The sequence below is a fragment of the Vidua macroura genome, chromosome 3 (assembly GCF_024509145.1).
Source record: "Vidua macroura isolate BioBank_ID:100142 chromosome 3, ASM2450914v1, whole genome shotgun sequence".
Taxonomy (NCBI): domain Eukaryota; kingdom Metazoa; phylum Chordata; class Aves; order Passeriformes; family Viduidae; genus Vidua; species Vidua macroura.
The window spans coordinates 54174167-54201611 of record NC_071573.1 but is presented as its reverse complement, the minus strand read 5'-3'; the positions used below and the strand labels follow the sequence as shown (position 1 = coordinate 54201611).

Here is a 27445-nt window from a genome sequence, read left to right as displayed (position 1 = left end):
ATCTGGTATTCACACTGTCAGAAGTTTGTATCATATTATTGCAAATTAAGTGGGCCAGTGTGTCTCAAGCCTGAATCAGAGCTTCCATGGGGGTAATATATGTATGCATGTATTAACAAAATAATTCTTGGTAGGTATCTGTTGCCTTATTTATTCTAATAGGCTATGCTGAATTTATTGCATTTAAATATTGGGATTTTTAGTTATTGTGTTGTTAATTTATATACCTTTGTGTCCGGAGAGGTGCAGGTGCTGAGTGGCTGTTCTGCACTTTCGCATTACCTGTTTTACAGACTGCTCCCTCCCTTACATTGTCCTTCTTGGAAGTAGACTATTTCATTTTCCACTTTGTTTTCTATGTCCATCTCAGCAATTTTACAGTCCCTTCAATAGCTCTCCTAAATGCCACTAGCTGAACATTGTATGAGTGACCCCACTGAGGCGGCCAGCAGATGGGGTTCAGGTGGTGGCCTTGTGCTGGAAGTCACAGCAGGTGTCCTACCTTTGCAAAATAATATGGTGGAATTTCCTCACTCTCACAAAAGGATTAGGGATGCGTGGTCTCCATGAGTCACACAAAGACATTCCAGGTAGTCCAATAAAAATGTATATAATTGCTTTCTTTTCTCAGTATCTGTGACTCATTTAATGTCATCAGTATTCCTCAGCTGGCCAGAAATGTTCTATAATGGCATGTAACTCACACAGAGGTCATATTGATGATTGGGATAACAACAGTTGGATATTTCAGATAGCAAAGTAGTCCCACTTCAGCAGTGAAGTGCCCAGCTGTACCATCTGTCTCAAATCCACCTTATAACCAGCTTAATTACATTAGTGCACAGTTATTATCACCTGGGAGATCATCAGCTCATGAAGAGCTGATCTGTGCTTCTGCTGAAGTTTGGTTTATTTTTAGTTCCTTGTGTTTGAAAAAAATAATTAGGGTTAAAGTATTGTAGCTCTTGGAGAAATAATCATGCTTGGACAACACTCTCCGACTTGTGAATTTTAAGGTCTTTTCTGTTTACATTGCTGACAAAAATCAAGTTTTTACTTTATCTCTTAAGGAGTGAAGTTCATCTCCTTAGAGAGGGCTTGCACAAATTTTGTGCTGCAGTCAGGTTCTATCTAAGACTTGTTTGGTGGACCTTTACAGTGATTTCATCTAAGCCAGTTTAAGCTAAATTATAATCTAACCTGAAAAATCATGAAGAGAGTCACTGATCAGCTTCTGATTATAAAATGTCCACCATAAATGCTAACGATGATGTTCAGAAACCTGGAATAATGTTGCTTAATTGTTGTGCTGTATGAGTTTGAATATCTGATGAACAAAAAAGGATCTGTCACCTTGGTATATTTGAGATAGACAAACTTAGTGTATTTGATAGGGGCAGATCCTCTGTGGGTAGTCGTGAAACACCATTATTTTTCTGGCACTTCTCAGAATAGACTCCAGAAAGTGAAGAACTTGTGTTACCTCTTTCCTCTTGTTAACTAGCACAGTTTTTATAACAGAATTTATTACATTTTTAAGAGTTTTCTCTTAAGAGAAAATATTACATTTTTAAGAGTTTTCTTTTAAAAATTCCTCGTAGAGTTTTTTTTTCTTTCTTTAATAATTTTTTGTGGTTAATATATGCATGTAAAGTTATAAAATTATATTTCACTATTATATGAACACTTGATCAGGAATTTTTTAGCCACGGATTGGGAAGATTGAGTATAAGGAAGAATGTGTCTGTCATAGTCACTTCACTGGCTTTTTCCAGCAATTGCCCTGGGGATATTCCTGAACAAAACACCATTTACAAGGTGGGAAGATAGTACAGGAATTCCTAAGTAGCTGTTAGAAAGTTGAGTAGAGCTAGTTGATTCTGAGTTGGAATGGTTTTCAGTAGTGTTTATTGTTAACCTGTTTCCTCTGTTCTGTTTTGTTGTTGGTTTCTTTTTTCTTTAATTTTTGGGTTTTTTTTTTTTAGGGGGTGGATATTTGGATATTTTTAAAAAGAAGAGAGACAAGAAAAGCCATAGATTCTTTTACAAGGTTTCTGTATCTCTGCATCCAATATTTTTCTCTGGTTTTAGCCAGGTTAAAAAAAATATAGTAAGTATTTTAAATCTGCTTTATGTTTGGAGTGTTTTGGTTGGATTTTTCCTTCCCTCAAAACTTCTAACAAAGATGTGCATGGACTCTGAATTCATATAGCACTGATGAGGCATTGGTGAATGTCAGTGAGTGTTATTTTTGTTCTTAAAGCATGAGGTTCATTTACAATGAGCTTCTTATACTCAGTCCAAAAGTGAATGTAAATGTGGAGGTTTTTGAAATGATTTATACCATCTGTAATATAATTTTGTCAGATGTTAGTTAAATGAGCATTAGACTCATGTACTTTTAATTTTGTGTAGACTAAATAACAGAGATTTAAAATCTACTGCTTTTTTTTTTTTTCTTGTGGGAAAATACTCCACCGTAGATGCTTAAACCCAAGGAACTTCCAGCTCAGCACATTTATTGCATGTGTCTTATTTTAACAGGAATGAACCTTTCCTAATGGTACTTGTCAGCGGTTTGCTAGCAAGATGGGGAACTATATTGTTCTTGATCTTTTGATCTTATAGCAAAATGGTTGTTCATCTTTAGCTAGAATAATCGTCTCTGCTTTCTTTATTACTGTGTTTTATCTGTTTGGAAACTACAACAAAGCAAAATCTTTTTCTTACAGAGGAAGGCGATGAAAGTACTATTTTATCCATTGCTCATCCTTCCCAACATTCAGTTTTGATTTATTTTTATTTAACTTGGACTTGCTCTTGCATTTATAGGGAGTATATATGGGCAATTAAACAGACATATCTTACAGCCTACATACAGGATGACCATTGACAAGAGACAGTGGTAGTAATGTGCATGCTATAAAGGAATTTGCCTCAATGGAACTGAGTGTGGCATAACTTTAAAATTATTTTTCTTTGGAAACAGCTGTCTTTTCTGTGAAAGAGCTTCTGGGACTTGAGAATCCTTGTGAAGGGAAGGGAGTCAAAAGCACACCATAGACCTTCTCACTGTCATGCTGTTGTTTGCAAGATGGGAGTGAAGTGATAAGCGGAATAAATAAATAGACTCCATAACCTGGGGTAGTTATGAAGTGGGTATGTATGTCAGCACCCGGCACAAGTGAGATAACTCTCCAAAACTTGTGCCCCGAACCTCAGTCTGACCCACACTTTTATTTCCAAAGATGTTCCATATGCAATACATTGCACAACTTTTTTATGCACATTCAACCCCTGGCCCTGCCTGTCCTTGCCTCTCATGCTAAGTAAGTCCACACCCTTCTGGGCACGCGTGGTTTGCTGTGGGGGTCGCACGGGGGTCTCTCGGTGGTCCTGGGGCTGAAGATTGTGGTCTTCCTCATGATTGAACTTTTGAACTTTTCCTCTCTGTGCGTGTGCTTTTGGTCCTTTGGTGCTTATCTGAGTACGTCTGTCAGTCTTGATAGGCTTGGAGACAGAGGAGCTTCTTTATCTGGGTTCTTTGCCTCTTCTGGTATTGTTCTTTATGCAAGAAGCTTTAGAAATTTGCATTTTCCTATGCCCTTTGTACCAGGCAGAGGTTTCTTAAGTAAAAGGTTAAAATTCAATACATAACTCTACAAGCTACATTATAAATGCTTAATTCATTTTGTTTACTTAACTCTAAAAATCTCTGTTTCAGGAGAAGAGCAGCCCTCCACCAATTTCCCTTTCAAGAACATAATAATGTGCAGCTATCTTATGCATATGGGTGAATAAGTCTTAATTTTTTATGCCTTAATTATTTTTCTTCAGATTATAACCAACTATTTTCTTTAATAGCCTTGAAGGAATAGTTAACAAACTTACTCAACTGAGAACCACTAGTTAGATACCAACATCTTCTAACCCATGTTAGATTCATATCACATGTTATTTTTCTCATATGCAACTTTCTGTTCTGACCTGTCAAATCTTCTGCTGCCCAAACATATGTATGGGATATACTTTGGATACAGCTAATTTCTGTTGGTGTGGGTTTTTTTTTAATGTCCCACAAAACTGTGGTTCTCTGAAGTCACAATTAAATGTGGTGAGTCAAAGTGAAAAGAGTCATTCCTTTAGAACTGTGAGCCACTTCATTCATAGGAGCATTATACTTCTTGTTTGGTACCTGTGAGGAGTCTTGGGCATGTTTTCCTCTGAAGTAGGCGATAACGTAACACATTCTGTGTTCTGTGAACAAATAAAATGGTTATGTGGCAAATCCTTGGGGCTAATAGACATTGAGGAGGTTGTATTTCTTAAAATGAAGTGTATCACTTCAGGAGACTTGTAAAGCTTTAGAGCCTTTCTGAGTCTTCTTCTTGGCAGTTTACTATCAAGGCCCCTAAATGTATTCAGTGAGATGTTGACTGTCTAGGTATTTTTAAGACAACATCTTACACTAAAGGCATTCCTTCCTCAAAGTAGTTCTCAAAAGATTTTTTTTTTTTTTGCCATTGTCTATTTGCCAAAATAATTCCCTCAAGCTTTTCAAGATCAGACTGGCATCCATTGGGGATTTGATGTCAACCGTATGATACCTTTCAAAAATAGGTATATGTGGTGGGTTGGATGCCAACCTCAAGACACCTTTTAAAAATAGGTGTGTTTGTCATTCATCTGCAAAAGAAATAAACAAGACTTGCTGGGGAACATCAGCATTCTTCCCAATGGGTGAGCAACCACGCTGTTACTTGCAGAGGCTACCAGCCACTCACACACAGAGTAAGTGAGCACAGGGGAATGGATACCTCCCCTGCACTTACTCAGAGGGTTGTTGCTGGTGAGCTGCTCTGCTCCTACCTGGCCACTTCTCCTTCTGCAGCTGCACAGGTGATCCGAGTCTTTGTCAGCCTGGTGTGCCCCTGAGCATTATGAAAACAAACACTAAGGAGAAAGGGGGGAAAATTAGAGCAAGTGCATCCAACAAAATGGCACAGAGCTTCTGATGTATCCTTACATTGTACTTAACTTCAGAGCTTTACCTGAGTTGTTTGAGTTAGGGACTTGGAGTAGGATTTCACAGGAAAGCCACAGAGAAGTCTGTGGTCAGAAGAAGGTACAGGGTTGGACCTGGACCTTTCATCTCCATTAAGGTCAGCACTTTCTTGCTGGTCCAGCCTTACCTCTGATTTCATTTAGCACAAGGCTAAGTCCCCAGGTGACATGTTTAGCTTATTGACAATGTTATACCATGAAATCAGATTGTAAGCTTAAAAAAAAAAAAAAAAAAAAAAAAGAATTGAAACTCCCTTTCAAAGAGCAGAACAAGCGAGATGACAGCAGCTGCAGAATAATACACCTCTTTCAATGAAAATGTAGGATCCTGGGATAAAGGGTGTACTGGTGGCAGTGGAAAGCTGTGCCGGTGGCAGCAGCCGAACCCCCAGGGGTTGTGAGTAGCTGCCGTGCCCTTGGCACAGGGCACCACTGACCAAAGCTTATCCCGAGGCATGGATAGGGATATTATATGACATCTGTCTCTCAGGTATCTAGAGGCTGCTCCAGCCCTTCTAGGAGAGCTCACTTTTATTGTTTAGTCTAGAGAAACATGAAGAATTTGGAATTTTGGTGTTTTCTGTCTCCCAGAACTTCTTTGCCATTCATTTACGCTCTCTGTAACCTCTAGTCCCTGTTGTGAGTTGGCAGTTTTTCTCAAGAAATGTAAATGCCATTACAGATTTGCCATTCTTTCGCTGCAGCATGATGTTTGTTATTAATAGTAGTAATTTCTTCTTAGTAATAATAATTCCTTGATGGGTATCATACCTAGGAAGGTGACAGCTCCATATGCAAATGAGGCACTTCCATCCAGTTGTAATGTCACTGGAAACAAAAAGTCAGAGCTCTGCAGGTGTGGGAGAGCTAAGGAGTGTATCATTAGAGAATGCAATAGAAGAGGAGGATAGGAAAGATGGGTGATGCCAGCTTGCTGTCTACCACATCTGCTGCTTTTTTGTCTGGTATTATTAGTAGGAGAAATACTTGCTTGATGCTCTTTGTGTGATTGAATTAGTTTGAATGGAGAGAATTATCCTGACATTATTGTAATGGCACAAAATAAAGGTCATAAGGGAAGGAGAAAGTAAGCAATTGCAATTGCAAGCGATCTGCAGTGTGAGAAATTAGGAGAGAGAAAACTTAGATAACCTTTATTTTAAAAAGTACTAATATTTAAAAGACAGTTAAATGTTTCGTTGAACTAAACATATGTAGAACCATTTAGAACTAAATACTGGTTATAGGTAAAGTATAGTGAGAAGCAATAGCTCATTAACTACAACTCTACTGCTTATTCTGGGTGCTTGTTCCAACTTTCAAGTTATATTTTAGTTACAAAAATCCACTTCATTTAACTAATTTGAGTTAGTTAACTAGTGAATGTACAAAGCTGGCACAGGATCCTCAAGGATTGATAGAGTTGTGTATTCATGCACATACCCATGTTATATGTATGTAATGTATATACACATATGTGTATATACGTGTAGCTGTATCTCTCTGTACAATGGAGGGAGAGGCACTGAAATACAGTAGCATGTAAAGGTGATTTCTCTGGTTCTTGTACTTCAGTGTTCCATTTCTGTTCCCACTCCAAACCTATCTTTTTTCTTTGATAGATATACTTACAGTTTTTTTCAGCTCTGTGGCCATTAATAAAATGTAATGTGTGCCAGCCAGTTTGTTGCACCTACTGTATGCACATATTTATCCTTAGTTGTAACCATGAGTAAAGATCAATGTATTTATTAGGGAGTTGCATAATAGGACTACTTGTTAAAGCAAATAGGTGATGCTCAGTGACTCCAGGTAGATTGTCCAATCCCTTTTGTCAGTGATTTTTTCAACTTTTATATATTCCTTTAAAAAGTTGAGTATTTTCCTAAAAGCTTAGGATTGGAAGAGCTTTTGGATAGACTGAGTTCTGTACTCTGCTGCTGTAGGCACTAGCCTGATCTCTTTTGTGATTCTGTCCTGGGAACAGTTAGGTCTCGTGCTGTCACTGCTTGGAAGGTGGAACTATTTCAGTAACTTTCAATAGCATTAGAAATATAGTATGATTTATCTGGAAAGGGAAAGGCCAGCTATTCTATATGCTCAATGGATTTATAATGCATCACATCCTGTGCACCATGCAAAGATGTCAACTTCACTTGTAATTGCAGAAATGCTCATGCCAGATACAGGAATGTGGCTCTTCAGGTGTAGCAAATTGGGCAGTAATCAAGCACTGGCATGGAGTATTCTCTGCTCTCTATTGCTGTGGCAGTCCATCTGCAAGCACATATCCATAGCATATGTGAAAATGAATGCTGGAGAAGACCTCTATCTTTAGAGCATATGCTTCTCCCCAGTAAAATGGTTAGAGGATCAGAGATTTAAAAAATGAGTCACTGTGACTCACTACAGTATATCCATAATAAAATCTATCTAAATTTGGCAAAGAACTCTAGGAACTAATTGCCCTAGTTACTTACCCCTTTTATTTTTTTGTAGATGTTTGTCCCTTGCTTCTCTAGCAATTATGTACTGTATGTACAGAAATAAGATTTCAGTAATGACTGTTGTGTGGTATTCTAGATTAAGGACTTCTGCTCTTGCAAAACTGATTTGTGTAATATTTTCAATTATCTCCTTCAAAAACCATATAATAAATAATATGAATAAATAATAATATTCATAAATAATGAAATTAGGAATAACAAAAGCTCTCCAAATGTTTTGGATTTTAGTGATCTTGTATTGTGTTAGAAAATGTGAAAAAAATATTAAAAATGTCAATAGCATGTAATAAATTTAGATTATCAAACCTAGTTTCTGTTGGGAAGAGATCATGTTTACTATAACTCACACATTTGCTACTCCGAAATTGCAGTTACTCAAAATTTCTTGCCTAAAATCTTAACTAGATAATAACATTGTTAGCAGCATTAAAGTATGCAGTCAGTTCTTGGGTAGAGTTTCTAGCACATTTAGGATTAATTTAATTCCTAATCATCAAGATGGCAATTAAACCAGAGGTGTTGAAGGTCCTGAATGTTGAACTTTCAAAACAAATTTTTTACCACTATTCCTTGTATAAAAAGGAACTCAAAGAAAACATAAGACTGACTCAAAAGCTCATAGCTTTGTGGAAAGCATCCTGTTTAGGGGCAAATTGTTGGCCTTTACATTGTGCTTAATAAATATCTCAGGCCAAGTTTTATTCATGAGAGATCCTATCCTGTGTAAGAGAGTGGTTTAGAAGCTGATTAATACCTGTGATACATTTTTTTCAAGAGTAGAACGACCAAAATTTGTATTTTTTATAGAATTAAAAAACCCCACAACCAACCAACAAACAAACAAAAATAAGTAGACAATATAGAAAGGCTGTGTGGACCACAAATGGTCCACAGACAGCTTAACTTTTGTGTACCAGCATTCTCGCTCTTTTGAGTACAAAAACAGTTCAGACGTTCAATACCTGTGTGAAGATGCTAAGTAGAAAGCAGAGGACAATAAAGGCAGAAGTAAAAATGGGTCCTCTGTGACTTGAAGCTGTTAGTGAAAGTAATGATATCTTTGCATTTATGGGTTAGCAGTAAAATTCCTCTTTGTAGAGGGGTAATTCAAGCTTATGTGTTATTTAAGTGTGCTATCAATGGGACATGTTTTCATATGCTTTACATTTCAGCCAACATAAAAGCCAAAAGTCATCTTAATACTTAGGGCAATCCTTCCTTTCTATATCTCTTCTTCAGCATGCTAAGTGTCTAAAATGAAATTGGAAATACTCAAAGCAGTTGTGGACTCAACACCTGTAGTCAGATGTTAAATGTAAATTACAGCATCATCTTTAAAATGACCTCGTAAAATAACATTTGCTCTGTGTTTAAATGAGTTGAATTTTCAAATTACAAATTTGCTTCCTTATGAGGCTGTTATCAGAAGGCATAGAAAAATCATTGTCTCACTTTCATTTCTCATTATAAAGCAATAAGTTTATTTTGGAAGTTACTAATTTGTATCTAATTGAGATGGATGGAGGCTCTAGTTAATCTTGTTTACATTCAAATTTAGTCTTGGATGTTTTGTCAATTCTAAACAAAAGACAGGTTGTACAGAATCTGAATGAAAATTTTCAAGTTTTAACAAGATTCCTATTTAAAATAGAAAAGAAAGAAAACACAACAAAGTAACTGTTGTCACTTTGCCCATAACTCATATTACAAAGTCAACTTGTGTGTCTAATCTATAAAATGGTGTGTTTATCTCAAATCTTTGCCAGACTGAACAGAGCAATTTTAAGACAGGTAGTAGCATTCTTAATGGTGTTAGCTAAAGCATTCAATGTTATTTGAACAACTAATTCTCTTTCTTTTCCTAAATTTTATCTAGCAGTTCATTCTGGTATGATGCAGACTTCATTTGGTATGATCTGTGAAACATGAGCAGTGTCTTAAGTGTTTAAAGATTGATGTTTTAGGGGTGATAAGTACCTTCCTCTCTTTAATGGTCATCATTAGCCTCAGCAGCTCCCAGCTTTTAAAGATGAAGATTTTTTTCAATGTTATCCTTGATTTTTTTCTTCACTTCTTTCATAATACTGCTAGGTGTTGCTGGCAAGTACACTTACTTCATTGTTGCATTTTGCCTCAGGGTGAATGAAATTATGGCTCTGTGCATTTGATTTATACCAAAATGAAAACAAAATTTTGACAAATCTGTGCTATTCTTGTTTAGGTGGAAGGAACAGAGTGAAATCTCCAACAAAATGTATCTGCTTGCATTGCTATAATGGAATATTTTATTTACTGCTCTTCCAACATAAGAATTTTTTTTAAAGCTGATATAATCCATCTAGGGGCATTGTATAATTTGCCCAACTGGAAACAGGAGTGGTGTCTTAGAGTGCAGCTGCAAGGTTATATTAAGTAGAACCCAGTGTTTTTCTGCAAAATCTCAAATGGGATTCTTCTGAGCTGTGTAACAACAGAGAGGTGATTTGTCATACTTGCTTCTCCCCATAAGCTTTACATATGAATGAAGAAATGTTTTTCCTGTGGTTGTTTAATGGTTCAAGGGTTGATGCTTCAGGCTGGTGAGCTCCACTGATAGACATGTTCTTAAGCTGTGACGTTGACACTATGAATAAGTGTAAGATCATCCCTCAGCTGTCAAGTTTAGGTTTTAGGTATACATATTTATATCCTAAATAGTTCTGGAAACGACTGCTGATTTCTTTATGAAGTGGGAAGGGTCTGTCTACTTAAAGCTCATCTTGGGACTGGAATCTTTACGAGGATCAGTCTATCTCTGTAAACAGCAAAATATATTTCATGGAAAATTTTGCCTGCTGCTTTTAGAAGATTAATTATCTATTTAGTTTTATGAAAAAGTGTCATTACAGCTGGATGTTTATTAAGTAGTTGAAATAACACTCTACTAATTGAGTATTTAATATATGTTTACTTTGTTTGCATACTCTCTGTCACAGTAAAATAGCTGGGGGAGTTTACTTGTGTGTGAATGTAAGTGTCCCATATATATCTGGATGTTTTTGAAATAAAACTAATTTGGAAAAAATGCTTTTTTGAGAAAAAACTAATTTGGAAAAAAATATTTTTTAAGAAAAAGTCACTAACAGAAGGTAAATGGTTTTATTGCTAATTTTTGCTTCAGGCACTAGGATGACATGCTTTTTCCAGTTTTATACTGAGGTCTCAAGGGATACTGTATTTGTTCAATTGGGATTAATTAAAAATGAGAGAGCAATATGGTTGGTTTAGACTTGATTAGATTCTCCAGAAAACCTCAGATAGCTCTAATGTGAAGAGAAGAATCTAAAGCTGCTTTGTATTCCTTCTGCACTCAGTAGCAAAGCAACTTTCCTATGAAATTTCTATTTTTTAATAATTTGAGATTCTCAGGGGTTGTTTTGAGTATGAGTATTCAATCTGAGTATTTAAATTGTGTGCAGAGCAGGCCACTTTATTTGAAGTCAGCAAGAGGTGATGATTTGATGAAGAGTCTGACAGTCTCTGAAATTACAGTGGGGGAATCATTTGAGGGAGTGTTGGATAATCGTGCAGGGCTTCCAGTTTGCAGCTTCTATAATGCAGTCCTGTGTTCCAGTGTTCCCTGCGATTTTATTGAAAGTGTGCAATGCCTTCCAAAAAGGTCTGACCGTGAGAGATTGTGCATTTCTTGACAACTGTGGCAAAATGATTCCAGCTGTTCTTGAGAGGTGCCTAATGCTGGGCCAAAAATTGCTATTTTGTGCATCTTTAAATGCAATGATATTTATTTGGCAGTGTTGTTTAACTGGTTCTTGTTAAATAGCTGTTAGCACAACATGCAGTTTCAGTAATGCTGTTTTTGTTTGTAATCTTTTAAGGTTGTGCTGGTGAGATGGAATGAACCATTCCAGAAATTAGCAACCTGCGATGCAGATGGAGGAATATTTGTTTGGATACAATATGAAGGCAGATGGTCTGTGGAGCTCGTGAACGATCGTGGGGCACAGGTTGGTATACATGTTTTCTCTGCAGTCAAGAGTGAGCGGGTCCTGAGAGGCCAAATGAAGAGGACAAGGAATGGGATTTTTTACCTTTCAAAAAGCACAGGAGAAGATGAAACATTTCTTTATTGAAAGGAACATGCAAGAATTGTCACAAAGGCACTTGGCAAGCTTTCTCCATTATGCATAACATCAGAGCTTCAGCTGGGCTAATAGTTGGCCTGTCTCATTTTGTGCACTGCTGCCTTTTATTAAAACAGCAGAAAAATCCTATATGGCTGATACATCTATTTTCTTGTCTTTGATTTGTTAAGGTAAGCGACTTTACATGGAGCCATGATGGGACTCAAGCACTTATCTCCTATAGAGATGGATTTGTGCTGGTTGGTTCAGTCAGTGGACAAAGACACTGGTCTTCAGAAATAAACTTGGAGAGTCAGATCACCTGTGGCATATGGACTCCAGATGACCAACAGGTAATGAAAATGGGGCATTTAGGGGTGTCAGTTGGGTTGCATTGGTGTGCTATAGAATACACCTCTTAAAAAGTTACCAAGTAAAATGGTCATCAAAACTGCTGCTCCCGCTGATAATGAAAATTTTGTTAATCCTGTTGTTCTTTTTTAGACGAACATGATAGCGTATCAAGTTCCCTATCATCACTTTTCACCCTGATTCACACAGAGTCTTATTCAAAGTTAGTTGTTTGAGACAGGAATCTGTTAATTGTACCCTTAATTTGTTGTTACAGCTATCTTATAAATGCATTTGAGCAGAGATACAGCCTGGACTATTAAACATCTGACTGGTCATTTCTGTATAGATTTGTCCAGTCTGCGCGGGCAGCAAAAGCAGATCCAGCAGCACATATGGTTATGTTTTGCATTCACATAAGCAAATGTATGTAATTGAGTGTTGAAGAGATGTCTCAACGTTATGCAAATAAAATTTAAAAGAATAAGTTTTGCTGAGCTTTGAAAAAGCCAGTTAAAAAAATTATTACAATTTTTTCTGCAGAATTATACAATAGTGCACACAGCAGCATTTCCAGCATGGCTGGAGCTGGGGTGCTGGTTTCATTTGCAGGATTTACACTGGTCCCTTGCTTTTCACTGCTGAGCTGACTGGATTGGTCTTTCCTTCCACATGCTTGCTGTCATTGTGGTTGTGTATGTGTGTATAATTCAGTGCTGAAGGAAATTATGGCCATGGAATAGTGCAAAGAGAAACCCTGTTAGGATCACAGCTGGATTGTTTTCCTTCCTTCATTTTGTACCACCATGGAAAGATTCTGGTTCAAGACTCAAGGTACCACTCAATTTAGAATACTATAAATTCATCCAAGGTAGAGTTATTTTGGGAATTGCTAGTGGAATATAATAACACTAATAATATACATTTCTGTAGCAGTATCTAATAATTTTAGAGTGCTCTGCATAGAGTAATGAATTAATTATTGCAACACTGCTTTTTAAAGGCAGGGAGCCTGCCTGCCTCTTTTTGAATCTAGGGAAATGTAAATCTTGACAATAAATAATTTACTTGAGATCAAGATGAAGAGACAAGCAGCAGAAGTAGGAGGGGAAGCTAAGATCTAATAGCTCTCAGTCCTATGTTTTAAACATGAGGCTACCCCATTTATGTGATGCTCAGTTGTTGCTACTGTATTTGGAAATATCTTCACTTGAGTGTTTAATTTGGAGTGGCTGACTGCCTTTAATTCAGTTTAGCCAATATGTTTGTACTTTCTAATCTGGATGCTCCATAAGTGGTTATTCCAGGAAACAAACACTTGTTCAGTGTCCAGATAAATGCTTTCGAACATAATGGCCAATTCCAGCTATGTGAAAATGACTTGCTTAACTTACATACTCTGCTGCTGACAAACTCACTGAAATAGAGACCCAAACCAGCCTCGAGTTTGATGTTGCTCTGCACAGTTGTCCCTGTGTGGTTTGCCGGGGTTTGCATGTTAAGTGATGATGGATTTTTGTAGTATTCTCTGGAGCTGGTGGAAAGAAGCGATCTTCTAAAATATATTTAGATGTACTTGCCTCTGGAGGCACGAGGAAACATGAATCACAGAGGTGCTGGGTGAGAGACTATGCTCAGTTAAAATTAAAAATAGCAAACGGGGGGGAAGGACGCTGCATACATTACACATAAATAAGTGTTTATGGAAATGGATACCCTTACTAGCTTATTACCTTACCCAAATTTTCTCCTGATTGGTATGTGTGCAAATGAGAACAGAATAGTATTCTAGTATTCTAGTCTAGAGTAGCTTCAGCATCTTCCCTATTGCTTAATGTACTCTGCTTGTCAGTATAGTGACTGAAAGATAAATGTTGGCATTTAAATTTAGATTTTTCTACTGTTCTTTTTGTTACCCCTCTGGCACCTTGAAGGTTGCTAGTGAAAGTATTACATTCCACAGTCCCATGACCTTTAACACAATACTCTTTAAAATTTACATTTCCAGGGGGATTGTATTGTTCAGTATCAATTTTCTACTGTCCTGATAGAAACTTGTTTAGTGTAGTGTGTCTGTTCGCTTCACTCTTCAGTTCTCTTGACTTTCTCCTTCACTCCCTTCTGCATGCATCCTGGTGGTTTCTCCTGTCTCCTCCATCTTTTCTCCTGTATATTCAGCACTAGTAAGCTGTCACCTCTGTCACTCCTTGCTATGGATGGCTCTGTGGCAGCTCTGCAAGAGGAAGGTAATTTCCTACCATCTCCTTTCTGCTGGAGACAAGGAAAGGTTGGAGCCGCAATATTGGCACCATTGTCTTGTTTGACAGTGTGTGTGGCCTCTGTGTTTGTGTCGTTACTGTGCTTGAAGTAAAGCACCTTTGAGGTAGTGGCTAATGTGTAGAGATGGGATGAGAGCTAGAGAGGTGGCCAGGGTGGATTACAGTCCTGCTGAAATTGAGCATATAATTGTATCTTTTAACTGATGTGGTACATACCCTGCCCTGATTGAGTTGTCGGCTGATTTTATTAATACTAGCCAAAGTTGTTCTGCATTTTCTTTTAGGAAGAGAGTGTTATGTTACCATTCTTCTTGTGGCTCAGTTGTTTTTCAGGTTTTTTGAGCTATCCTTGTTTGTCAGGGACAAACTTATTTTGAGTCACATGGTTGATTGCAGTGCTATTTCTCAGCATCATCTCTCTCAGATGAACTTCTCATGAAGGTCATTGGCAGATTTCTGCTGTAGTTCACACCCAGATCTTGAGTATGGACTTGGAGCTGTGGGCTTCTTCAGCTAATTCAGTACATAGGCCTTTTGAATGTGATTCTGCATGTTTATTTTAGAGGACTAGAAGTCAATTTTCTCACCTCACTGTGTGTCTGTAGGCCCACTCATTCAGGCATTTTCTCCTCCTGTACCCTATAACCAGAGCACACATCTAGCCAAGCCATGGCCCCATTGGGCTCTTGGAGATGTACAAATGGAAGACTTTATAAGACTGTGCTGTCTGTCTCTCAGGCAGAGTCCCATACTTGGATGGATAGGATTACTCAGGAGTGGGACTTCCCTTGCAGTTTTTAAATTATTTTTTTCAGGGCTACAAGAAGCTGTAGGAGTCATGTGGAGTATTTTTCTGGTGAGCAGGCTCACTTATGATCATGTAGGGATGAAAAGTATATTTGAAATGAAAAATAAATTTGAAATATCATAGAATGCTGTGTCTTGAGACAGTTTTGTGACATTTTCCTATGCTGGTTTTCAAAGAGGGAGTGTACATAGCAAACAGATTGAGGACTTTATAAGTGAGAAAATCTTGACTTTTGTCTAACCAAAGGGTTTATTTATAATTATAGAAGCAATGTCAGTAAGTAATTGTTGTACAAACAAGTTGTACAAAACATCTTTCCAGTGCTTTATCTCCCTTCCTGTGTGTTTGCTGAGCTTGCAGTGGCATTTTTGTGTCAACCTCTGCTGCCCTCAGGCCACCCTTTCCCTCTTCTTCTCCCTATACTTTAGCCATTAAAGAGATTATCTCTCTTCCTGATGGAGAAAGACAGTGTCAGAGAACTGGGTGAGAACTGTAGAGGATTATCCCTTTGTTTATAGCAATATTGTGTAACTCCTTGAACTTCCCTGGGATTGTTGCTGTTTCTGCTTGTGAAAAGGGAAATCACTCTTCAACAGAGGAAACCCTCAATGAAAATGAGTTAATGTATTTTAATTCCTGGATATCCCAGGAGGTGCTAGTAACCTATATTTGTTCCCTGCATCTCTGCTAGTTATTAGACTAAATTATTAGACTTTTCTGACAGCTGTAAGGGCCCATTTCTGGTTTCCCCCCCGCTCCCCTTTTCTTGTTGTAAGCTTTTATTTGTGGAAATTCAGGGACTGCACAGGATTCTGGCTAGAACATGACAGGTATACGTATACATGCAGGTATATATGAACTTTGCCAGCATGCTTCCTTTTTTGAAAATAAGTATATAAGCAGGTGGGCTAATTTGATTTGCATCCTGCTGGGTACATTAACTGTTGTTCATGGTCCCATTGCAATGCAACATTCACCAGTACAAAAAATGAGTAAATACAGGCCCCAGGGTTCAGCCTCTTCTGTGCCTAATCAGACAAAATGGTGCTCTTGGTGAAACAGAAAAGCAACACTGTGTTAGGAACAGATACACTGTGCACTGAAGGTCCTGTAAGGCACTGGAAGAGAACAGTGAGACCAGCAGCAGATGAATTGCGTGGTATCAAACACAACGCAGGGTGCAGGAGCTCTCTGTGTTGTTTCTTTCGAAGTCTCTTGAAGCTTGCAGTAGCTGTGCAGGGAGGCAGTTTCTAAGCTCTTACTCACTCCTGCTCCCAGCACTTGCCATCCTATTCCCATGGCAACCACAGAGACGCTTCAGCATCTTTTTTCTGTGACAAGCAGGAGGCAGGGGCAGGCTTCAGCTCCTTTCCCCTGCCTGCAGTGCATCAGGGTGGAGTCAGAAGGGAGCTCCACGTGAAGGAGGGGATGCGTGCTGTTCCCGGGCCCAGCGGTGGAGCAGGGTGGCATCCCTGTGCTAGCACAGCGCGCGGTGCCAGACGTGTCCCTGCAGCCAGATGGTAACCGGTGGCATCCAGGTGTTTCATGAGCTTCTCTCCCAGAGTTCTTGAGTTTGGTATGGCTTTAGTCCTTGGCAGGAATTTTACCTAATAAATCCCCTTTAGTACAGTCTGCTTTTGGATCCCCTGTTTTCATCTGTGAACTATGATTTGCAGTTGCCACTACTTTTTCAAGGAAATGGTGTTCTGAACAGCTCCTAAGCTGAAAGTAAGGATAGTAGCCTTACCTAGCTTCCAGAACACAACTTAAAACCATAGAGTTTATAAATGTTTGAAAATGTTGCATCTGTTTAGGCTCTGCTGTTGCCTTCTCACCTACATCTGCATTTACCTGTGGCTCTGAAACAAGATGTTTGCACTCCCACTCACCCTCCTGTTTTGGTTTTATTCGGGTACTGTAGCACACATTTAATTTGGGCAGTCCTTGCTGTTATGGTAGTCACACTGGTCAAATATAATTATTCTCAGACATCTGGAGTTGTGGAAAAAAGATCTTGAAGATGGTCTTCTAATGAGTTGACAGAATGATGAAAGGGAGCTACAAAGGGGCAACTGGGGCAGTATGGGGAAGGTAGCTATTTACCATAATTATTATGAATGAAGAGAAGGAAGGACAAAATGAAAAAGGTTACAGCCTATAAAATTTGAAAATGTAAGCAATTATTTTGGTCCTTATTAGAATAATTCTTGTTCCTATTAAGGATTTATGGGTTCACATAAAGGGCCCTTAAAGATGCCAGGGAATAATTGTATTTTTGTGTCTTAACATATAAAAATGCATTGTTTTCTCACAGCAATTCTGGATGTAGAGGCTACCAAATGATGGTTACAATGACTTGGGCCGCTCAAAATTGCACTGTAAGATACAGTTGTTGAGGAAGATCTGAAAGCCTTATATTCATTGATGGATGAATTACTCAGATTACTGGGAAAAATGGCTGGAGACTTTTTATAACATTGAAGACGTGTCATTAATTAACTAGGCAGTTTATTCAAGCCACAAGGACTGCAGACAATGGTTAAATCGCATATAAGCATTTTAACATTGCATGCTGCATAATTGAGCAGCAGCATTAAAATGCAAAAAGAGGACAGGGGAAGGAGACTTCAGTTGTCTTTCAAGATAAATCTGTTTGTTATATAAAACAAACAGATAAAAACCTTCACAGCTTAACTGTCTAATATTTTAGACTGTTTTTAGAAGCATTTCAAACCTTTGTGGCAAACTTGCTATTAAAATTAATGATTTCTGCTTACTTGTGCTAAGGGGTCTGTAAATATTTACTAAGCTATTTCAGCCTTTTGTAAACAAAATATGGGGGGGGTATATAAACTGAAAATGTTTAAATATTTTTGCAGAGTTTTATATATTTATACATGCTGGAAGACAGTAACACTTTGTTTTTGCTCTTTGCTTGGGGGACTTGATTTTTATGATGATACATAATAGTGACAGATTTTGTGGGAAAAGTAATGTGAATTTTAAGTGGTATTTTGCCTTTCTTTCTCCCATCTCTTTTTATTATGTTGTTTTCAGGCTGTATTGTGCTATTTCCTAAATAATAGATATCGCTTTTTTCCTCCCCTTTTTTTCTGATAGCAGTGTCTGGCTATGTTAGCATTGTTTTTCCTTTGCCTTTTTGTCTCAAGTAGGTTTTTATGCATCATTCTGCTGAGAATACAGCTTCCAGAAAGAAGGAGGGAGAAAACTTAGCTTGGTGCACTGTGTCATTCTTGGTTGCACTTTCCTTTTTTTCACTAGCAATGAGCAGCTACACTGCAGATTTTTGTGCTCAGAGGACATTTTAGGTTTCGCCTTGAGTTTTGGGGAGGGTAGGCAATAAGGATGTTCTCATTGCGCCTCTAGGGCTCATCCACAGCTTCAGGAGCTATGGCATCTAACTGTGGGTTTATTCCAGACAATTTTTTCCTGCCAGAAAGCCTAGTCTGTACTGCACAGTTACTGAGCGGGTAATTGGAGGAACAGAGCAATAAGGTGATACTTCAATGTACTTTCTTCTTCCCACTCGCTTCATCTGTGCCTTGCCTAATCTTTCCCTGGATGCTCTTCATCCAGCCTGCAGAGGCAAGGCACTGAGAGAGCTAACGAGATGGTGCCATTTGTTCTAGTCATGAGAGCTGTAACATGGGGGTTGTTTATGGGCTGACAGCATCATGGCTCGTTTTTGCAGTAGCTCCTGCAGTGTTTCGTGTCAAGGCTGTTTCAGATGAGTCTTGCACAGAAATTTTTCTCTTAACGACTCTGTCTGAAAGGAGTAATACAACTGTTTTAATGTTTTGCTCGTCCTTGTAGACAGGGTGTTAGTGCAAAATCAAATGCCTGAATGGATTTCTACATTCCTTTGGAAGCACAGTGTACTAGGATATACAGATCAGCCTCAACAGTGCACCTTGTAACTCTTTCTCTATGACTCTCAGGTCACAATATAGGTATTTTAGTTGTCTGGAATCTGAAGTTTAAATGCTGCACATTCTACCACATTTTTGCCTCCCTCAGGAAAGATGGATGTCGATGGCAGTGACAAGCCAGAGATGGAGGGAGAGATGAAAACTTGTGCTATCCAGTTAATGTGTCCACTTAGCATTTTTATGCCCGGTGCTGTTTTACATTTTTGAAGCATCAATGTTTGAGTCAGCAAAGTAAAGATGAGTGCAAATAGAAACAAGACAAGTCTCTGTGTGGGAGGTGTCAGGTATGAAAGAAGTCATTTGCCTCTACTCTCACCTTGCTGGCACTTGTACAGAAAGATTTTGCTTATGTAGCCTGAAGTCTTTAGTTCTCTGAGACAGAGAGTTTACTTAAATTTGTGGTTTTGAAAAGCTCTGTGCTATGCTTCAGCCCTGGGGCAAATAGTAAGAATGAGGTTTTGCAGTGCACCTCTGCAAGGGAGCAGCATGCACTTATGCTGTATTTTAGGCAGTGTAGGGAAAAAATTGAACCTTCTGCAGGAAGGTGCTCTGTAAGGAGAAGTCGTATGTAGGGTAGGAAAATTTCTTTGTTTGTTCAGATTTTGAACTGGTCAGGAGAGGGCACATGAGTGGAAGTGTAATTCTTACAGAGGGAAAACTCTCCAAACTGTGAAGGTTTTACAGCATTTTTCAGGAAGAGTCCATTATTCCACTGCCAAAGCCACTTGGCTGAGAATACTTACTTTGGCCCCAGGATCGCTTTGGTTCATCTAGAGCTTTGTGGTCTTTTCACTTCAAAAGAAATGTAGCTGACAGTGTGGTTGATTTGAACTTTATCATCACTGGTACTTAATCCATCAATTTTTTGCAAGTTTAGTAAGAAGACCAGGAGCCAAATGGGGTCTTGAACTTGGGGTCAGATGTCTTCAAGCCTGCAAATAGTCTGAAACCTTGGTGCAGAAAACAGGGATTAGAGTGATTGAATCTCGAGGAGGATATTTGTGGATTTCTGCACTAGGTTTTGTCTGGGAAAGCAAGGCCAAGTTTCATAGTAAGTGGCAGAGGAAAGGTGATATTTTTGGAAAGTGATATCACATAGTCTTTCCATTGATTTGACAAAAAGAGATAGTATACCAATGGAAAGCAGGAGCAGTATCTCTTTATTCTCCAAAACCTTTCCCATCAATGTTTCATCCTGCATGGGTTCAACTTGAGCTCTCTGTTCTTTGTCCAGGATCCAGTTTCTTGTCAGCGTTCAGATGCTGAGGGATTGTTGGCAAGCTAAAAAGGAATTAATCCTTTCTTGCTTTCCTTCCTTTTTAAGAGAATAGTCATTCTTCTTCAGTGCCTCATTCGGTAACAGTTTATTACTCAGCCTGACTCCATGTTGACTCAGTTACACTTGACCTCACCCATTCCACCTATTTCCTGTCCATGCTGAGTTACTGCTCTCTGCCAGCGCACAAGACCTCGAAGGAGAGGGCAGAAGTTGAGGGACTAACTTCCATTAGTGTATAGCTTAACCCAGGAGCGTCTTGATTTTATGTTACGAAATTCAAAACAGCAACAACATTGCTTCTAAACTGCTTTGTATTGCATTTTCACTGGTTGAGAGTGTTGTCCTTGTTTCTAAATAATACTATTTTCAATTAGGGGAAAAAGCAAACCACAAAACCCCAGCAGAAACTCTCAGACTTCTAAAGCTCTGAATGAAATTTTAGCTTCAGCAGTCAGCATATCTTTCAGGAAATAACTAAAACCTGACTTGGAAGTAATGCAGGAGACTGCCAAGTGTATCAGTTGACTTCTTTTCCTGATTGAGTGTTTGTTGGTAAAACTAATTGCATTTTCCCACCAGATGTTGTTTTAGTTGCTGTGTATAATTGCATATTTGTGAAGAATATGTGTTTTCAGAGACAGACTTTCCTGGCAATTTTGTGGGGAATCAGAAAACAACAGTGCTCGAAGAATCTCCCAGAGTACTTCTGCTGTGGGAGCTCAGTGGTTCAGGCTTGGAGTCCTGTCCAAGTTAATTGTCACAGATGTTCTGTAGAAGGTGTTTGGCTGTTGGCCTTTTATTCATTTTGAATGCTGCTTCAAATGTGTTTTTTTTCACGTTTTAAGTAAACTGAAGCATATAATTAATGCTGTGAACACTATATAGGAGGGCAACTCTTCACTTAAAAATCTAATTGCTGTAACATGCTTACTTGAAAAATGTCTTTGAGAGTCAAGAAAGAATATAGAAATGTGTGTGCCTGGAATACGCAAGTCAGAATTAGTCCAGGTATAATTACAAGAATGTATAATGATCGGTCTTTCTGTGATTTGCCAGAATGCTTTCATATAGCATTTCATATAACATCTTTGCCTGGACAATTGCTTCTATCCCCATATGTCCAGAGTAGTTAATAGCTTGAGACCCTGGTTTTAAGACTGCTTATATTTTTGGCTCCTGAAGAGGCATGCAAGTATCTAATTTACAGTCATTCAGCTACATTATACTATTTTAGAGAGAAATAAAGCCAGTGCAGTTTGAATCCCCAGTTTTTAGTATTTCAATATTTATTAAATGGATTTGTCACCAAGATCTCTGACGGATTTACTTTGCCTTCTCATTTGATGGCTTTGTAATAGTTACCTAGATCCTATGGACTTGGTAAAAGAGAGAATGAAGAAGCCTGAAAGTAGGTAACTCAGCCAGTGCTGCTTTTGAAAGGATTAATGACCTCAAATGAGAATTTCACCACTCTATGTATATTTATATATGCAGTTAGCTGAATGATCCTGGGCTGTACCAGCTGTGTGTGGGGCTGGTAACTCCTCATGTCCAAAGGAAACAGAGTCTTCTAAGATTTTTGGACATAAAGGCAGTCAAGAAAAATCTAGTGCTTTTCCCCAGAGCTTGTATGTGAATTTTAGTGATGTTTTTTTGTGTCAGTTCAAGAAATCATTTTACAGTGGCTGAATTTTTAATGGAAAAAAAAGTACTCAGCAGAAGACTATCTATCTCCCTCACTCTGCTTTTCTTTATTTCTCTCTGTATTTTGAGGTAAAAAGAAGGAAAGACAGAAATATGACACTGAGAAAAACAAACTTTCACTTTCTAATGTATGCTAAGAGGAGTTTGCTGCACTGTCTCCTGCTTTGTGATGGAGAAATAGTAAACAAGAAAAGCCCAAGGAATGCAAAATACTAATCCTATATCTAAATGGACTGCAGAATGCTGGAGTTAAACCTTGGCAAGACTGACGTTCTTTTGTTCGGCTAACGAATGAAAATAATTAAAGGCAATAATTTCCCCTGTACTTCCTTTGTTACTAAGCCTACCTGCATAAATATAAGGTTGATCCACCATTTTGTGTATTTATAACTTTATAGTTCAGTTAATTTTGAATCAGCAAAATAGATTTATCTCTATTAGTATGATGGCAGTATGGTGACAACTGTGAAGGCTGTTCCTAGAATAAATACTAATGTTTGTCCAGGTGGCTAAATCAGAGCAAACAGAACTAATTCAGCTTCCTTGAACTGCTCAGCATCTTCTGACAATGCTAATGGTTGACCTTATTAGCATTTTTGCAAAGTGTACTTTCTGAGGTGCCTAGTTTTTCCTGTGGGGAAGATGGGGGAGAAGACTGAAGAAGAAAGCATAAAGACAGGTCTAAATTTTGAGAAAGTGAAGGTCAGTGAAGCAAAACATAGAACGAGACAGCTGCGAATGCAGAGCTGTGCAGGGCAAGTTGTTAAGTGGCAGCAGTGCTACTGCCTGGTACAACAGCACCAAGATTTCAGCAGGTGCCAAACGCGCACACAAAGGCAGAGAGTAAAACAAAATACTGAAAGGGCAAGATTTGCCAAGTGGGTAGGAAGAGGAATCCTTCAATCTTTGGAAATTCAACCCTGGAGAATGTTAAAAACCAAAAGCTGCTACCTGTCCTGTGGGAGAAGGAAGATCTGTAACCTGAGAAATTGCTCAGTGGAGTTACTGACAGCTTAGCCATGTCTTAGGCAAGATTAGAGCACTTAAGATTTAATGACAGATTATGTTCATTTTCAGAATGTTTCAGTTTGTCCAGAAATTTAGATGCAATCTGTTCATGCACCTTGCATAGTCCTACAAGGCAAGTTCTGTATGTATGTGAAAATTTTGGGTTTTAAGGATCAGATTGTGCTAGGGTGGAGTTTGCTAGATTCATTTTCAATGCTGTTTAAATTAATGGAGTCTATGAGTTGTTTTGCGTTTGTGAGTTGTCAGATATTTGTTCTTTGTGAGAAGTCAGAGAGGATCTGTTAAAAATCCTGAGCCAGCAGGAGTAAAACAGACACATGTTCTTTTTTTAGCATTCCAACATCACGATACTGGAATATCTCACTTGAGAAGTGCTACCCTAAAGTAGCCTCCAACAGCTTTGTATTTCTTCCAGCAGCTATAGCAAATCTAGCTTCTAATGCTTTAACTGTAGCTTCAGTCAAAGCTTTGGTTGTTTCCCTGATGCAGAATGACAGTCCCTGTTCTGAAAATGTATTGATTAAATTTCCTGGGAGTTTTGTTTAACCAGCAACATTAGAAACCTTCAGTGTTAGTACTAAATGTCATGAAGAGAGGCATCTTGTTTTATCGATATCTTTCTGTAACAGTATTGACTGTTCAGTTAGTACAACCAAAACCTGAGATTGGGAATAATTCTGCCTTCTACTCCTCATATGTGTTCCAATTATGATACAGCTTGAGCATTCTTACTGTTGATGAGTTCTATTTACTTACATTAAACCAAATTAAATAGCAACAAAATGTGTTATGTGCAAAAAAAAGCACCGCTCTTAGAAAATTATACTTCTACAAAACAGTGGGCTTCCTGAGCTGGACCTTCAATGTACCAGGTCTTTGGTCACTCCACTGTAGCTTTGTGGATCTTGGTGCTGCCAAACCACTTCCTGCTGGTTCCGTGTCTGGTCCAGAGCATTGCAGCATCACAACAGATCTTGCAGGAACTGCGGAGTTCAGTGCTATATTATTACAATTTATGTAGCAAAGCCACCCAGCATGTCCAAGCTTTTCCTCTTAAGCTGAATTTTTAGCTTCTTGGCTGTTGTAATATTAATTTCTTCATGAGAGGAATACTTCAGAACAAAATACCCATCTTTTGCTTACTATATGTCTTTTAGAAATTGGTGTATTTCAGACTCCTAGTTGAAGTGTCTTTGAAGATTTCTTGGACATTTAAGGGGATTGCAATCTTGAATGCTAAGTTTCATAGGTGATAGTTCAGAAATCTTTAGTTGAAAAACCTATTAATTTACCAAAACTAGGCTGTGAAACTCATCTCAAGTTAGCACATAGACTAAAGAGGTCAGCACATTCCAGAGAAGGGCATTTTTCAGGTATTCAGATTTGTTACAACAGATAGGAATCACCCCAAGCTTGAGTTTCATAGAGAACTAAGACACTTGTGTTTCAGAACTGAGCCCACCTTTCCTCTCTTGGTACACTTGGAAAACTGTGTGTGCTTTCCCAATGCTGTTTATCACAGATTCCCCTTCAAAGCACACAAAATCTGGGCACTACAGGAGCCCTGCATTTGTGTGACTTTTAATCAGCTACAGCTTCACTGTAGTGTAGGCTTTGTCATGTTTGATATTTTGTAAAGACATACTGTATTTATGTTGTGGTACTGACTCACACTCAGAATGTATTGGGTGATTTTAGGTATTTGATTATCAGATTTTCCATATTCTGCAAATGCAATTCTGCAGTTGGTAATACATGTAAGATCAGTTGTAATAATAAGCAGTACGAAAGGAAAAGAGGTGAGTCAAGAGAAGAACAGAACAAGGGGCCAAAGAACCACTTAAAAATAAGTACTTGGGTTTTTTTAATTATTCTTCTTATCACTTAGCTTTTGTGTTCAAGGGTTAACAAACCACTATAACTTGTTACCTTTTTCCAACATTCTGTCTGACCTCCTAGATCTGTAAACACACATACAGAAAATTAAAGTATCTAAAATGTAACTTCTTAATTCCTCTGTTAGATCCTTTAGGGATATCTTGTGGCTCAACCTTTTGTCTGAAGGTCAAGAGAGTTTTATTCATCTGACATAAGTAGCTTGAGTGTGGCATTTATAACCTGAGTAATGTTATGGATGATAACACCATTAGACATTTTTACAGCTTCAGCAGGAGTTCAGCCAGCAGGACTATCAGGCTGATAAATGCTTTCATCTTAAAGGTTGTATTGCTACAATAACCCTGAAACTTAAAGCTGTTCCTTGAAACCTACAGCCTGGCTGAAGAGATGAAGTGTGCCCTCTGATATTTCTAGGTTGCTAAAGAGCTCTCTCAAGTTCCAGTGCAAGAATTAAGATGCTGACATGCAGCTGTTCTGAATTGGAAATTACTGAGGACTTCATAATTTTAAATTATTTGGGGGCAGTGCTACTCAAAAGAATTAGCTTTAGATTGAGATGAGACTTAACTGTTGAGTGATGAATCCAAAGATTTTGTTCCTACCCAATTATAAAATGTTTCTGCAGGGTTTTAGGAGGCAGACTCTGGTACTGCTATTTTCAGAAACAACAGAGGCTCACCTCCTCTGTCTGGGTATTTGCAGTTATAGAACTTCTTGTAGACTAGTTAGAAGCTATTCCCTAGTAGACTGAGAGTGGTGTGAGAAGCTACCAGTGACAACTGGTAGGATTTTGCCTTTTTAAAAGTTTGTTTTGTTGAGACCAGAGAGTAGCTGTGTTTTGAAAATGAATAGTGAAAGTGGCTGTGCACTGATCATGCATGTGAAAACAGTGGAAATAATGAACAGTGTGAAAGGAGATGTGATGATACAAGTGGAAGAAGAATAGAATAAGAGATCACAAGGGAGGAGAGTGTGAGATGAACAAAGGTTGAGTTCTTGGTTTTACATCTAAGAATAGTATTCTGAGGCTCATAGCAAACTTCAGTTGCTGTTTTAACCCAACAACTATTTAACACAAAAATATTTGTAACATTTAATGATTACAGTTAAGGCAGCCAGATAATGATTTTTTTCAATATTCTTGATAATGGGAAACAACTTCATTGTTTTTCTTAAGATTTTAATGACTTTATGGGAGTTCTGTTAAATTGCCATTCTAGTTTAAAACCTTCATTGTTGAAGGTTGTAATGAAGGTTACAACCTTCATGTTGATCATAAAAATAACTCTAGTATTTTTCTTGTTTGGTTTGGTTTTTTGTTGTTGTTGCTTTTTGACTAACACTTAAGAAGCCGCGCTTCCTTTCTGAAGCTTTCAAAACTGCAGTAATGACTATTGCTTCTTAGGAGACTACTGTTGTATAAGTCTGATACAATACACACATTGCATGCTGCAAGTCTGACACAGCCTCTCAGTAGGAAGATAGAAAAGAAGATCTCTGACAGCAGAAGTCACCGAGGGTGATTGCAGGCTTTGAACAACAGCTGTACATGGAGATCCTCAGTAGGCTATGATTCTTCAGCTTGGGAAAGAGATGACTAGGGAATTACGTAATAGAGGTCTGTAAAATTGTGACCAATGTTAAGAATGTAAGTAGGGAACAACTATTCATGTTTCTTTCAGTGTAAGGAGCTAAAGGTTACCAGATGAAATTATCAATTATCAGAGAAGAGGGATTGTGGTTTTTTTTTTTTGTTGAAAGCTACAGGAGTGTGCAGGGGAGATGCTTGCTCAGTGCATCCTATTCTTTTACTCTTCTCCAAATACTTGACCACTCTCAAAAGTAAGATACAAGGCTATGTGATTTTCTGATCTGGACATATAATTGTTAGAACCCTAAATTTACAAGTACTGGAAATAGGTGGTAGACTGAAGAGCAAGTGTAAGATTTGACCTTCCTTTTAGCTTCATTTTTAATGCTGGCTAGTTTTCAAGTTGATGGGTGCTTTTAAACTTGCTTTAAAGTGTATTTGCCTCATACAGAATTATGTGATGGCAGCAACAGCCTTGGCTAATGCATTTATTGCTTTAGGATTTATTAGTCTTTATTTCCTGTTTTTTTTACTAAAATTCATCAAATATGCAGGATCTTGACTTTCTTAAATCCTCAAGAAGAATTTATTAAAAAAGAAATTGCAGGTTCCAATCAGTCTGACTTCAGTCTGTGTGATTAGCTATGGAGTTGTTTAAGGGCAGGAAAAAACTTGGATTATCCATTTTGTGTTTCTCATCTCTTCCTGGATGTGCAGCACATTGCCTTCCCCTTGGCCTATGAGAATCTACTTCCAGCTGACTGATCATACTGCTTTTGCTTTTTTTAATTTTTTTTTTTTTGGAAGGCATTCTCCTAGCTTTTTTAGCTCATCAACTGAATAACCTGTCCTTCTCTATTCAG

The 27445-nt window shown here is 38.2% G+C and overlaps 1 protein-coding gene across 1 annotated transcript in view; it reads left to right on the top strand.

Annotated features, from left to right (window-relative positions):
* Positions 1-27445, top strand: part of TULP4 (TUB like protein 4) — a 146139-nt gene that overhangs the window by 86617 nt on the left and 32077 nt on the right. Inside the window, 2 exon segments of the mRNA XM_053973405.1 lie at positions 11447-11575; positions 11884-12045. Of these exon segments, the coding sequence (XP_053829380.1) occupies positions 11447-11575; positions 11884-12045 (291 nt within the window).